This window comes from Mustela putorius, unplaced genomic scaffold (assembly GCF_011764305.1).
Source record: "Mustela putorius furo isolate JIRA1106 unplaced genomic scaffold, ASM1176430v1.1 tig00003942_pilon_pilon_pilon, whole genome shotgun sequence".
NCBI classification, from domain to species: Eukaryota; Metazoa; Chordata; class Mammalia; order Carnivora; family Mustelidae; genus Mustela; species Mustela putorius.
The window spans coordinates 4,432,581-4,444,907 of NW_025422087.1; the positions used below are offsets into that span (position 1 = coordinate 4,432,581).

The 12,327-nt window shown below is 49.2% G+C and overlaps 1 protein-coding gene across 3 annotated transcripts in view; it reads left to right on the forward strand.

The window, feature by feature from the left end:
* The window catches only part of MTUS2 (microtubule associated scaffold protein 2), a 567,457-nt gene that overhangs the window by 536,590 nt on the left and 18,540 nt on the right, over positions 1-12,327 (forward strand). For all 3 annotated transcript variants that reach the window (XM_045069540.1, XM_045069541.1, XM_045069542.1), the window contains one exon: positions 5,045-5,259. In XM_045069540.1, the coding sequence (XP_044925475.1) occupies positions 5,045-5,259 (215 nt within the window). The remainder of the gene's footprint in view (positions 1-5,044; positions 5,260-12,327) is intronic.

Consider the following 12,327-nt stretch of genomic DNA (forward strand, 5'->3'; position numbering starts at 1 on the left):
CAAAAAGATTTACCTAATTTTTTTTGCTGGTTACCCATATCGCTTTATATACAGGATTTGTCCCACATGTATATTGCACTGATCATTTCTATAACTAGCCCAGACTGCTTCCCCAAAGCAAATCCTGCTGCAGTCACCATCTGAGAGCTACTTTGTGCACTTGCAAAATTGTAGGCTTCAAGGGCATCATGTCATTTCTTTCTCCAGGGAACTGATTGGTTTTCATTTGTTTCTTTACCTTTCTACCTGCTTCTTTCCAACTACACAATCTGTAGCGTCAACTTACTGCCTAAATCTCCTAGAATTAACAACACTGATAGGAGTACTATATAATGAATAAATTTTTTCCCATACAAAATAGCACTTACCAAAACCAAAATACATGATTAGCATGTTTTGTTATTTTCATTTGAGCTCTATATACTCGCTCTATCTCTAGTTCAGAGGCAATAAGAATTGAGTTTCTCTCTCCCTCTGCCCTTCCCTCATGTTCCGTCATGTTCCGCAGGTATCGGTGTATGTGTGCGTGTGTGTAAGACAGTGAATTGGTGGGGTTTGCATTTCTGTTTCATTTTGCCAGCATGTATCCTTGTCCTTGTTATACGGATGTTTTCCAATCAGAATATGACCTTTCCTTCCATAAAAAAATCTACATTAATCCTCGGAGGTATTTTCCCTATCATGCCATTTAAAGTGTACAATTCTGTGGTTTTTAGTGTATCTGCAGTTGTGCAACTGCCACCACAATCTGTTTAGAACATTTTCATCACTCCCGCAAAAAACCTGTGCTCTGTAGCTGTCACACCCCAAAGGCTCCCACCCCTCGCATGTCAATGTTGAAAGATGTTCTTGCCCTCGGAAGCGGCTTATCCATCATATTCCCACGAATGGTCCATTAGATTCTACTTTCTCAGATCTTCCCTGTGTTATCAGAATATTTCATCTTTTGTAGCCTTATTGATGAAAGATCGTTTCTTACTTTGGTTTGCATATGCTTAATCAGGAATGGTGCTGACCATCATGACCTTTTGGCCATCTTTGTCACCTGTCTATGCAGTGCTTTATAGACCTATTTTAAATAAAATCAAACATATTGTCACTACTTTGTCCCCATCCACTGGTGCATGCTATGTGGGGTAGAGACCACAGTGAAGTTAGTCCACCCAAATTACAGGAAAAAGAATGTCCTCCAAGCAGGCCCCGGAATCCAGAAACTGCCCTGAGGCTACCTGTGTGTCCCCAGCCGTCATCTAGTGGTGTCCTTGCTACTTCTGTCAGATGACTCCCATCCTTCCCCAGTGTAGGTACAATTACAGCTCCTCTATTTGCCTCCAAATTAAAATAATTAATATAAATAAATTAAAGATTTATTTATTTATTTTAGAGAGAGAGCACACACAACCTGGGGGAAGGGCGGAGGGAGAGAGAAACTCAAGCGGACTCTGTGCTGAGCACAGAGCCTCATATGAGGCTCAAACTCATAACCCTGAGATCATGACCCAAGTTGAAATCAAGATCCCAACTCTGAACCAATTGAACCACCCAGGCGCCCCTCTGGTTCATTTCGACTTTGTCTCAGTCCATCAACCGCTATATTTTTTCCCAATCACTGTTTTTTAAATGCACATTCTGTGGTCTTTGTTCTGTGCTATTAAAAAAATCTAGTCACCCCAGGAGGCAACTGGGTGGCTCAGTCAGTTAAGTGTCTGCCTTCTGCTCAGGTCCTGATCCCAGAGTCCTGGGGTCAAGTCCTGTGTCAGGCTCACCAGTCATCAGAGAGTCTGTTTCTCCCTCTCCCACTTCCTCTGCCCCTCCCCTCTCTACGCATGCTCTCTGGCTCTCTCTCAAATAAATAAAATCCTTTAAATATTTTTTTTTAATTTAAAAATAAAATCTAGTCACCCCAGGATAAACCTGTCTTTATATACACACCTCTTACCTGGTCTGTGGATCTTGAGAGCCTATTTATTTATTTATTTATTTGCCAGCTAAATTCCCTGGTGAAACCGCTAATAAATTTCCCTGGCTGGAGGGTCTTTGGGAAAAGCCAGAACTAGGCTAAAGCCAGTGAGCCAGAACTTCTGGGAGCAAGTGTTTCCCCACTGCTACTTCCAGACCAGAGCCCCTTTGGCTGTTAGTTACTGTCAGGTCCTTTTATAGGGACCGTAGCCTCCAGCAATCAGGTGTAAGGGAGAACCCTCAACCTTTTCCACCACGACCTCACTACCAGGCACCAGAAAGCCTCAGACTGAGTCTGTTATTCACGCTAGTATTTGTTAGCAGCCCCAGAAATCTGTCCCTTAGGTAAACCTTGCCCAAAAGATTGACTCTCAGTGGAGGTGACAACAATATTAAGGACATCCCTAGTGTATGTAACGCTCCAGATGGATCATTCGTACATTGCTCCTTTATACCATGGATCACTTCTCGTATAACCTTGCAATAATCAGTAATAAGCATTATCTTCCCGACTCACTACACACCCAGTTGAAAAAGAAATTTCATTTTTATTGGTTAACATTCAAATGAGAATGCAATCCCGCTTCTGTGATGCCAAACACGCGTGACCCGAACCTAGGAATGAGGAATCATCAGACACACCAAATCCATAGATGTTCTGGAATAATGGCCTTTAGTCTTTAAAAGTGCCAAGTTCAGAGTGTCTGGCTGGCTCAGTCAGTTAAGCAGCTGCCTTCTGCTCAGGTTATGATCCTGGGGTGCCGGGATCGAGCCCCACATCAGGCTCTCTGCTCAGCGGGAAGCCTGCTTCTCCCTCTGCTGCTCCCCCTATTTGTGTGTTCTCTCTCTCTCTCTTTCAAATAAATAAATACATAAAATCTTTTAAAAAATAAAATAAAATAAAAGTGCCAAGGTCCAGAAAGTCCAGAGCAGACCAAGTGTTGTCCCAGACTGGAGGAGAGTGAGGACACCATGCACCTAAAAGCAACTTGATGATTCAGAACCGGATCCTTTCTCTAGAAACGATATTACTGGGTGAAATCTCAGTGGGCCTGAACATTGGATGGCACTACTGGATTGTGGATCGGGGTCCATGTCCTGATCTTAATGAATACATTGTAGTCATGTGGGAGAATGTCCTTGTTTGCAGGGAATATACACTAAGGAATTCAGGGTTAGTGGGACAACAGGTAGCACCTTATTCTCAAATCGTTTAGGGGACAAATGTCATGTGTACAATCATTTGTCCTGTACATACAAGTTTTCTCCGTGATTTTTTTGGAAGCGCAAAAATTATTTTTAAAAACCGCAACAGTAACTATAGTAATTGTTTGGAACTTAGGCCAACTTTTGTTGGGGAGGATTATTTTTCACTAACATTTTTCAAAATTGCTGGTACCAGGTAATTTTAAAAGGCAGAGAGTTCTCCAAGTCCATTTGGTTATTGCTTTTAAATTCTCTAAGACGGTACGCTTTCTGATTTCCCGCACCTGGAGGGGACAGCACCCACCGTCCCACCCTGGGCTCCCCCCATTACCTTGGCAGATCCTGCAAACTGCTTCTCCAGACCACGCCTCAGAATCCTCCAGCCGATGCCATGCCGGGACCTGGGACCCTAGGCCAGGTGAAGCAGGAGAGCAGGAAGGCCGCTGGGGTTGGTCTTCGGCTACTGGGCTGGCCTGCTGCTTACACACTGTGCAATGGGTCTGCGTGCTGTCCAGCCAATCCACCACTCATCTCATCAGGGGAAGAATGTTTTTAAACATCCCTATGCTGAATAAGAACGTTTTTTAGAGCCGAACATGACAAAGGAGCCTTTGAACTAGCTGCCTCTTTAGGGTGGGACTTCTGATCAGGGTGTTTCAAATGCAGTCTCGCTTCCCCTGGGTGTGTGTTCCTGACCACCCCCCCCCCTGCGCGCACGTGCGCGCGTGTGCACACACACACACAGACACACACACGGTGCAGATCCCATTTAGCTGGCGTTTACACCATTACAAAGTACGTGACCGTGTTTCCCCAGCATGTCGAGCAGAGCGGAGGGCGTTTGTGGAACGTACATGTTGTGTGTGAGCACCTTTCTGTGTGCGTGTGCTGGGTGTGAGCAACTCCAGGTGGCCTAAGCAGAGCAGATAGATGTCAGGCTGTTTTTCTCCTTCTTGAAAACAGTTATCAGTGGAGGCAGCGATCTTGAAAATGGAAGCCGTCACTCCTGCCTGTCGCCTTAGGGAAGCACAAATGCTAAGCAGAGCAGGGGCAGGGTTGGGGCGACTGGGTATGGGCTGTGCCACTGTCCCCATCCCCTGCACAGAAAACACACCACGGCTCTGCCGGGTATCATGCCTACGCCAAGGGGTATTGAGCGGTTGTTCCTTCTGGCGGAGAAGAATGGTGGTTTGTGAAGCTCCACATCCCTGCACTTTCTCTGAGATTGTCCCACCTGGCATTTCAGCCCCAAGGGAACAGCCTTCAGTATCTGCGTGTCCTCCCTCCTCTCTGTCCTCACTTCCCCACCCCCTCCCCATCCTGTCCCCAGATTCCAGGGACACTCAGGTCCCAAACCTCAATGGACATGAGTCACCATGGACCTTGTGAAAAGTAAATCCTGAGTTCCTGCCCCAGGGACTCTGACCCACTCAGAGCATGCCTAGGAGCGGGCATTTTTAACCAATACCCTGTATCTTGATGGCTGTGGTCTGTGGGCTCTTGGAGACGCCCTGCTGTAGTCCAGGTACACAGGGCTTGCGGTCAGAAAGCCCAAGTTTGCCTTCGCAGCTCTCTCTCCGCACACTTGGGCAAGTCCCATGAGCACCCTGGGGCTCAGGTTCGACCTCAACACCCAGCATCTGTTGTAAGGATCAAATGTGGTAGAGGGCAAAGCGCTTTGCAAACAGTGAAGCTCTCCAGAAGCAGGAGTAAGAGGAGCTTGCCCTGGTTGTCCCCATCCCCTACACAGGGGATGTGCACAGGTTGTGACGGTGACCAGGGTGATCCACCGGTAGGGAGTAAAGACACTTGGGTGTGATGCCTTTGGTCCCGTAACCCATTGTTTAAAAGGGGTTATTCCCCCCCACTCCTCCCCCAGCCTTCCACACAGCCAAGTGCGAGAAACTACAGAAGGAGAAGGAGGACCTGGAGAGGCGGTTCGAGGAGGAGGTGCGGAAGCTGGGCTGGCAGCAGCAGGCGGAGCTGCAGGACCTGGAGGAGCGGCTGCAGCTGCAATTTGAGGCGGAGATGGTGCGGCTGCAGGAGGAGCACCACGCCCAGCTGCTGCACGTCCGGTGTCAGCACCAGGAGCAGGTCAGTCCGCCTGGGGCTCCGGCTCTGCTGTCGGGACACACGGGTGCAAAGTGGAGGGGAGCCAGCACTGCTTTAGCAAGAAGCCCCACTCCAGGAGGTGAGCTTCTGGAAAGTTCACTCTCCGACCTCTTCCTGCTGTCCCCTCTCTTCTCCCCACAGACACCCTGGCCTCCAGCTCCCTACTTCCCAGGCACACTCCCACTGGGCGCGGCGGGGGGTGGGGGGGGTGGGAGGGTGGGGAGTACTTTTCGCTCTGCCTGGAATGCTCTCAGACATTCCATGACTCCCTTTTTCCCTCTCATCCAGATTGTTCTCCAAAGTCACTTTCTCCATGAGGCTCTTTGTTTCTCGAAACTTACAGCTCCTCCCCCACCACATACGCACTTTTCCTGCCTCCTCCCTACTCTAGCCGCGTATCACTGTTGAACAAACTATGCCTTTGACTCAGGTCCCCTGTTTCTCATCTGTATATTCCACAGAGGGCAGTGATTATCATAAGGAAATGCCCCTAGCACTTGTGATGCGCCAGGGGACTGCTCTTAACTCTCTTCATATACTAACTCACCTAGTCCTCGCAACAGCCCTGCGAGGTGGGTACTGTGATCACCCCCATCTTACTGGTGAGGAGACCGAGACCGAGAGGTTAAATAACCAGCCAGAACTCACAGGGCAGGGCACAGAAAAGTCAGGGTGGAACTCAGTTTGGCTCTGGGGTCCCATGCTGTCCAGCACGAACTTCAAATTCTCGGCTAGGTCTATCGGTGCCTCATGCGCTGTGCCATGCCTGCCCTCAGCTCGCACCTGCTGAATGAGGGATGACTTCCTCTAGTTAACCTCAGCGGGCCAGTCTTGTTGGAGAGGGCAGTGCACCCTGGAGCAACTGGGGAGGGTTCCCGGGGTCATGCCCACCCCCTCAAGCCAGCTCCCCTCCAGGACTGCAGCTCGGGCAGCAAGACATGGGTCCCCTGAGAGCTAGTTCGGCTCCTGCCTCTGCTCTTCCTTCCAAGCCTCCAAGGCTCTGATGCCCTAATGCCCGCTTCTAATAGGTGTGTTAGTTCACGGCGTCTGCCGGCGACATCGCTGAAGTAGACTGGCATTTGTGAAGAGTGCTCTTGTATGCTGGGGCGTGTGCTGAGCGGCCCTTCATTATAGTGAGTGTCCAGGCTGCTCTCCTTGGACACCTTACAGACAGACATCCTGGATGGCCGTCCCCGGAGGCTTGTGAACGCAGAAGGCACAAGTATCATTTCAGAGTAATAATAAGCACTGCTATTGTAATTGGAAATCTCCCACTGGACAGCCCTTTATTCGGTTTCTCAGGTTAGCGATCTCCTTTTCTAGAAGCCTGTGGAAACCAGACACACCTGCCTGCTTGAGGTGCATTAAACCCTGAGCCCAGGAAACAGAGCAGCTGGCAGCTAGGGTTACCCACTGCGGCAAAGATCAGAAACTGAGCCCCAGCATCTTGCCTCCTAAGTTTGCGGAGAAGCGCTCCCCTGAGCAGGTGTTCGCACCTGCTGCTGTCCATAGCCGTCCCGATTTCCTGGCCCCTCGGTACCTCTCAGATGCGTGCAGAGACCAACTTGTTCTGTGCCTCTGTATCCCTGGGCTGTTCGTTCCCCGTTTTACACAGAACGAACGTATTTTCTGCCGTAGCCACTAAAAGATTTTTGATCTGCAGTTAGGGGTTGGTTGAGAAGATGCCAGGGGGCAAGGAGGAGAAGATGCCTAGAGGGAGTCCTCCGAGCAGAGGTCATGTCGGGGTGCTGTGTACGGGAACCACAGAGCTGAAGCCAGAGCTGAGTGGAGCCTGTCCACTGGTGGGGCACTGTGGGGGTGCCTCACGGAGTTTCACTGGGAGATGTGCTCTCACCCGGCCTCTGGGCTGGGCCACAGCAGCCTTGTAGAGATTTAATACTGGGAGGGATTGGAGGGATTGACTTTCCCCTTGAGAATGAGTTACATAAGCCACACATTTAAGATTTACCTTAAGGAAGGCTCTGAGTTCTGTTCTTCTCAATTCTTCATAAGAGCTAGAGATTCATTTATTCATTCATCAGTGCAAAGAATATTTAGCAAATGCGACTGCACTCAAGGCATTATGGCAGGCGACTGGGAGAGATACCAAGATATAGAACGTGTGCACTTGCAGGTTAGGGATCGGGGGCAGTTCTGAGACAAGGACCCAAGGAACCGTAATACTGGGTGAGAATTACAGAGGGCGCATTTAGGAATTTAGATTACTTCCAGCTATAAGAGAGGGGAAAGCTTTATGAGGGAAATAGCTTCTGAAGACTTTCTATGCGGGTAAACCTGACCTATGGAAACCTGTTGGTTTGAGGGTGGGTGAGGAATGGCGATTTAAATCTATGAATTGTTCTGTTGCTATCCTGACCCTCCCCTTCTTCAGCAGAGAGCACGCAGGCAGTGGAGAGGAAGGTGAAATGCATGTCAGTCCTGCACTCCCAGTTTGCAGACAGAATCAATGCCCGTTGGTCTAGTGCAGGAGAAGCCTCAAGGGCATGACCACCATGGAGATTTGGATGGTCTGGGGTGTGAATTACCCATGTGGGGATTTCCACACCCTGTGGGTCTTCCTTATCAGGGACAGCTACACTTGGCAATGCTAACTCTGCAGGTGGCAGCATGTCTGTGCTCCTGGAGCCTTAAAAACCAAGTTAAACAATCTGGCTTCTCCTTGTGCCCCAGTGCCCCAGGCTGGCAATGGGGAGGCAGTGTCAATTTCAACGTGTAGGATTTTAGGGGGCTTTAACCCAACTTAGGAATTCACTGCTAGGGCAGGCTGACCTCTGAGTTCACTGCAGTTTCACTCCGTAGCAGAGATCCAGCCATCTGCTCGCCTGGAGGGGCAAAGACTGTCTGTCTCTGCCTACACCTGAACTTCTGACAAAACGCCCCTCCTCATCTTCACCCCACAGGAGTTAAATCAGAATTGCTGAGGGGGCCTGGCATCATTGGTCTGTAAAAGCAGGGCCCTGTCCTGCAGTCTCTGGTTAGGGGCACGAGCGGGGGGCATGGGGAAAGCCTCTTGGCTTTCCTCGGTGACCTCCAAGATAGAGTAGGACTTTGATTTTAAAAGCAGGAGTAAAAGGTCATTAAAATCAGCTCTCATTTTCTAGTTTGCTTCACATTAATAAAAGATCGCCAAAGCTCTCCTTTCTCAAAGCACATAGAGCACGCAGGACAGATTTTCACAATCAACGCACATGCTTTTCCCTGTGCACCCCAAGCGTCATGGTTTCTCTGTCCAGCTTGCCGCCCTTCCTTCCAGGCTGCCTGCGGCTGTCCCCCATGGATACTTAACCACACAGCCTGGTAGTCAGTGACCAGATTTGTGACCTTTGACCCCAGTGCTTCCTGACCCTTCGTCAGTTTGTCTTGTTCCCTGACCTGGCCCTGAAGTCACTCTTCTCTGGGGACCACTGGGTTCGTAGATGCATTATGGATTCTGCTCAATAAAGTCTGAGCAGAGCCTTTTCTTGAGTGGCTGTGCTGGTTCTTCAGAGTTCCCACCAGCCTTCTCTCCAGGACATACTTTCTATCCTTTCCTGGAAAAAAATCACCCTTTTAGACTAGCTGGCAGGCTCAGCCTCCCCACACTTAATCAAGACCAACAGAGGCCACTTTGTCCATCATGTTGCATTACGTCGGTCATGTGCGGTTGGTGTTCAGTGGCCAGCAGCAGAAACCACGCTGTCCCTAATCAAACCAAGTGACGTCCCCGGGGGCCTGCTGTCTTCCAGTACCAGAGCCCCTGCATGCAGTGGGGAGGCAGTGCAGAGAAGATAGGGCCTTCCGGGCAGCGCTGCCCACGTGCTGGGCTGCATGGGGACAGCGACCCCAGGGACGCGATGAAGTCACACTGGGCAGTCTGGCTGGGAGGCTGTACCAGGATAGGAAGGGAAGGAGGGGCTTGTCCTTACCTAGAAAGGAATGTCAAGAGAGCCCTGGGCAGAGTAAACATGGGCCGGCTCCCTCTCTCTAACCAGCTATGAATGTAGAGTCTGGGGTGGGCACAGATGGGAGTTGAATGTGGTTTGGGTTTAATGAGTGAAACTGAGACTTTCTCATTCTAAAGGTCAGTCTTTTCGAGGTGAATTGCCAAAGCCTCAGACAACTGTATTTTGCAAATGGCCCCACAGCTGCAGTCTTACCCATCTGAGGGTGGTTTTTCCAACCTTTTGCTCTGCTGTAATTCAGCCCTGCTGAGCCACGCAAGCAGCTGGGGGAGTGTAGCCAGCTTCAGGGAACAGCTGCCTCAAGGAAGGCCCGCCAGGGCTCTTCCAAGGGCACATCGATAGCCTCTTCTGTGGCACAACCCACAGTTCCCTCTGCCTGCTAGAGAGAGAAGGGTGGCCCAGGTATGGTTCAAGGGACCCCTACCCAGGGTTCTAGATGGAAAAGAAGGATGCTTCACCCAGCGTAAGTCTGCTAATTTAGTGCCTTTAGCCTCTGACTGGGTGATCTGTGTGCCCAAAATGACCTTGTATTTCCCTTGGTTCAACTTGTCTGAATCTCCTCACTTGCCTTCAAAAGGTTTCCAGTCTTCTCAGGCTGAGAGACCTTACTGGCTGCTTCGGAGGGGGAACCTGTGCTCCAGAAAGAAGCCAGGAGCCATGGGAAATGTGGGGATTAATACCATGACGAGAAAGGGCATGCCAAGAGTGGACAGCCCCTTCTTTTCTCTATGCCTTAAAAACCATAAAGATGTATAGAACTTACTGAAATTACTAAATACTGAAGAGTAAGGATTATTGTGCCCAATTTTTGGCTTATTGGCTCCCTTCGAAACTGGGAGTACCTTTGAAATGGTACTGGGCCTTCCATTCCTTGCATATGCCCTTTCCGAGTTAGAGACTTAGTATTTCATTCATAAAAGCACCTCCGAGAGGCCGTAACAGAGAGCTCGTGCCCTTCACGTATTGGGGGCAGTATTTTATCACCAGTAAGTCAAAGACCCTCCTTCAAACAAACCAGAAGGGCATGTGTTTAGCCACAAACATAACGTAGAATTGCCAGTCAAGGCATATTCAGCTCCGAGGGCACACGGGACTTTTCTGGAACCTAGCCTTTGCATTCATCTGTCTTTCCTGAAACCAACCATGGCAATTTATATAAGAGCCTAATAAATTAGAACCATACCAAGGATGGATGAAAGATGTTTCTTTATTCCAAACTGGGTAACGTAACTCCAAATAATGTGGAGTTACTTGTTTCTACAGTGTCCTATGGGCTTAACTGACATCAGTAATAAAGCAGAAAGAAAAGATATTCCATCTTTTTCATTTTTTTAAATCAGTGATTTATTTTTCCAGGAGACTAAAAGGCTCGGGACAAAGATGCTATGAAAACCTCATATAAACAGGAATTGGACAATTAAGTACTGTGGTAATCAGCCTTTCTGCCGAGTACATTCATAGCTCTGAGCCTCAAGTAAAAGATTGTTTAATCAAGAGTGACCGGCAAATAAAAGCAAATCATTGCATACCATGTCCGTCTGCATATGATTGGGCAGCTTTCCTCACACGGTAGAGTTCATTGTTGGTTTTGCCAGTGAAAAGTTCTCATTTTCCATAGGAAAGAGAAGTCCGACAAATTCTCCTATGCAATTACACTATCCAGAATGGGAATCCTTCCCATTTTAAAATAAAAATACTCTGATGCATCCACTTCCCGAGTGGGCATTCTTTTTTTTTTTTTTTAAAGATTTTTATTTATTTATTTGATAGACAGAGAGAGATCACAAGTAGGCAGAGAGGCAGGCAGAGAGAGAGGGGGAAGCAGGCTCCCTGCTGAGCAGAGAGCCCGATGTGGGGCTTGATGTGGGGCTTGATCCCAGGACCCTGAGATCATGACCTGAGCCGAAGGCAGAGGCTTACACCACTGAGCCACCCAGGCACCCCCCGAGTGGGTATTCTTTATTGGGGAGTGCCCTTCCTCCCTTCGAGTCAAAGGTCAGCCCCAGAAAAAGGAAGGACTCTAAGAGATGGCTGGCTATTACCTGCCAGAAGCAATGTGTTCTCACCTGTCAGTCCAAGAGCGTCAGGCCCTGGGCCCTTTTTTTGGTTCAGTGTTTCTCAAATGCCAGACTTTGATACACTGGTAGGCCGTGAAATACATTTCATGACTTGCAACCGGCATTTTGAAAAAAAAGTGAGATAGAAATTTTAAGACCAGGTGATTTCAAGGAGGAAGGGAACCGGCTGTATCGTGGAACTTTGGTTTTGTGCGTGTGCCCATGCACAGTGCAAGGTACGGTGGTGTTTTATAACAATGGTTCACTGACAAAATTTTGGGAAAATGCTGTTCTGGTTTGCTACTGTGGGGCGGCGGGGGGGTGGTGTTGAAATTACTCCTTAAAGTCAGCCATTGGAGGGTAAAGCAACAGTCACAACAATAACAAAAACAGTAAACACACTGGGGGTGGGGCGGTTTGCAGAGATCAGGAGGGGTCAAAATAAAAATCCTGGAGCAGCCACACTGCCTGTGATTACATTCTAGAAATGTGCCTTCAGCCAGAGAAACAAGTGTAGTTCCACATTGCCAGGGCAGGGGGTAGAGGGAGTCCAAATTGCGATCTGGAGGGTAAGGTTACAGGGAGCAGGGGCGCTGAGCACACACAGATCTGCCGGCCAGTCCTGGCGCTGGGGAGAGCATCCTGAAGCTCCGGTGAGGGTCTTGCTGGGGTAGGCTACAACAACGGTGTGTTTGAGAGAGTTTCCCCAGCGGGGTCAGACAGACCTAGGCAGGATGGCCAGCTCTGCCTATTACAAGCTCTTGGCAAAACATTTCAAACCCCTCTAAGCCTCGGTCTCCTTGTCTATAAAATGGGCATAAAAATACCTACTTCGTGATGTCACTGTGAGAGTTAAGCGCAGGAACCAATGCAGGTTCCCTCCATTTGTCTTGTCCACCTGCCACTGGGTAACAGAGAGCCAACCATCCAGCAGAAGGCCCTCTTCTTTTCCTTATCTGCCATTTTCTCCATGATGGATTCGGTAGAAGGAATGGGAGTGGGAAGGGGGTGGGCCAGAAGCTAGGCCTTGG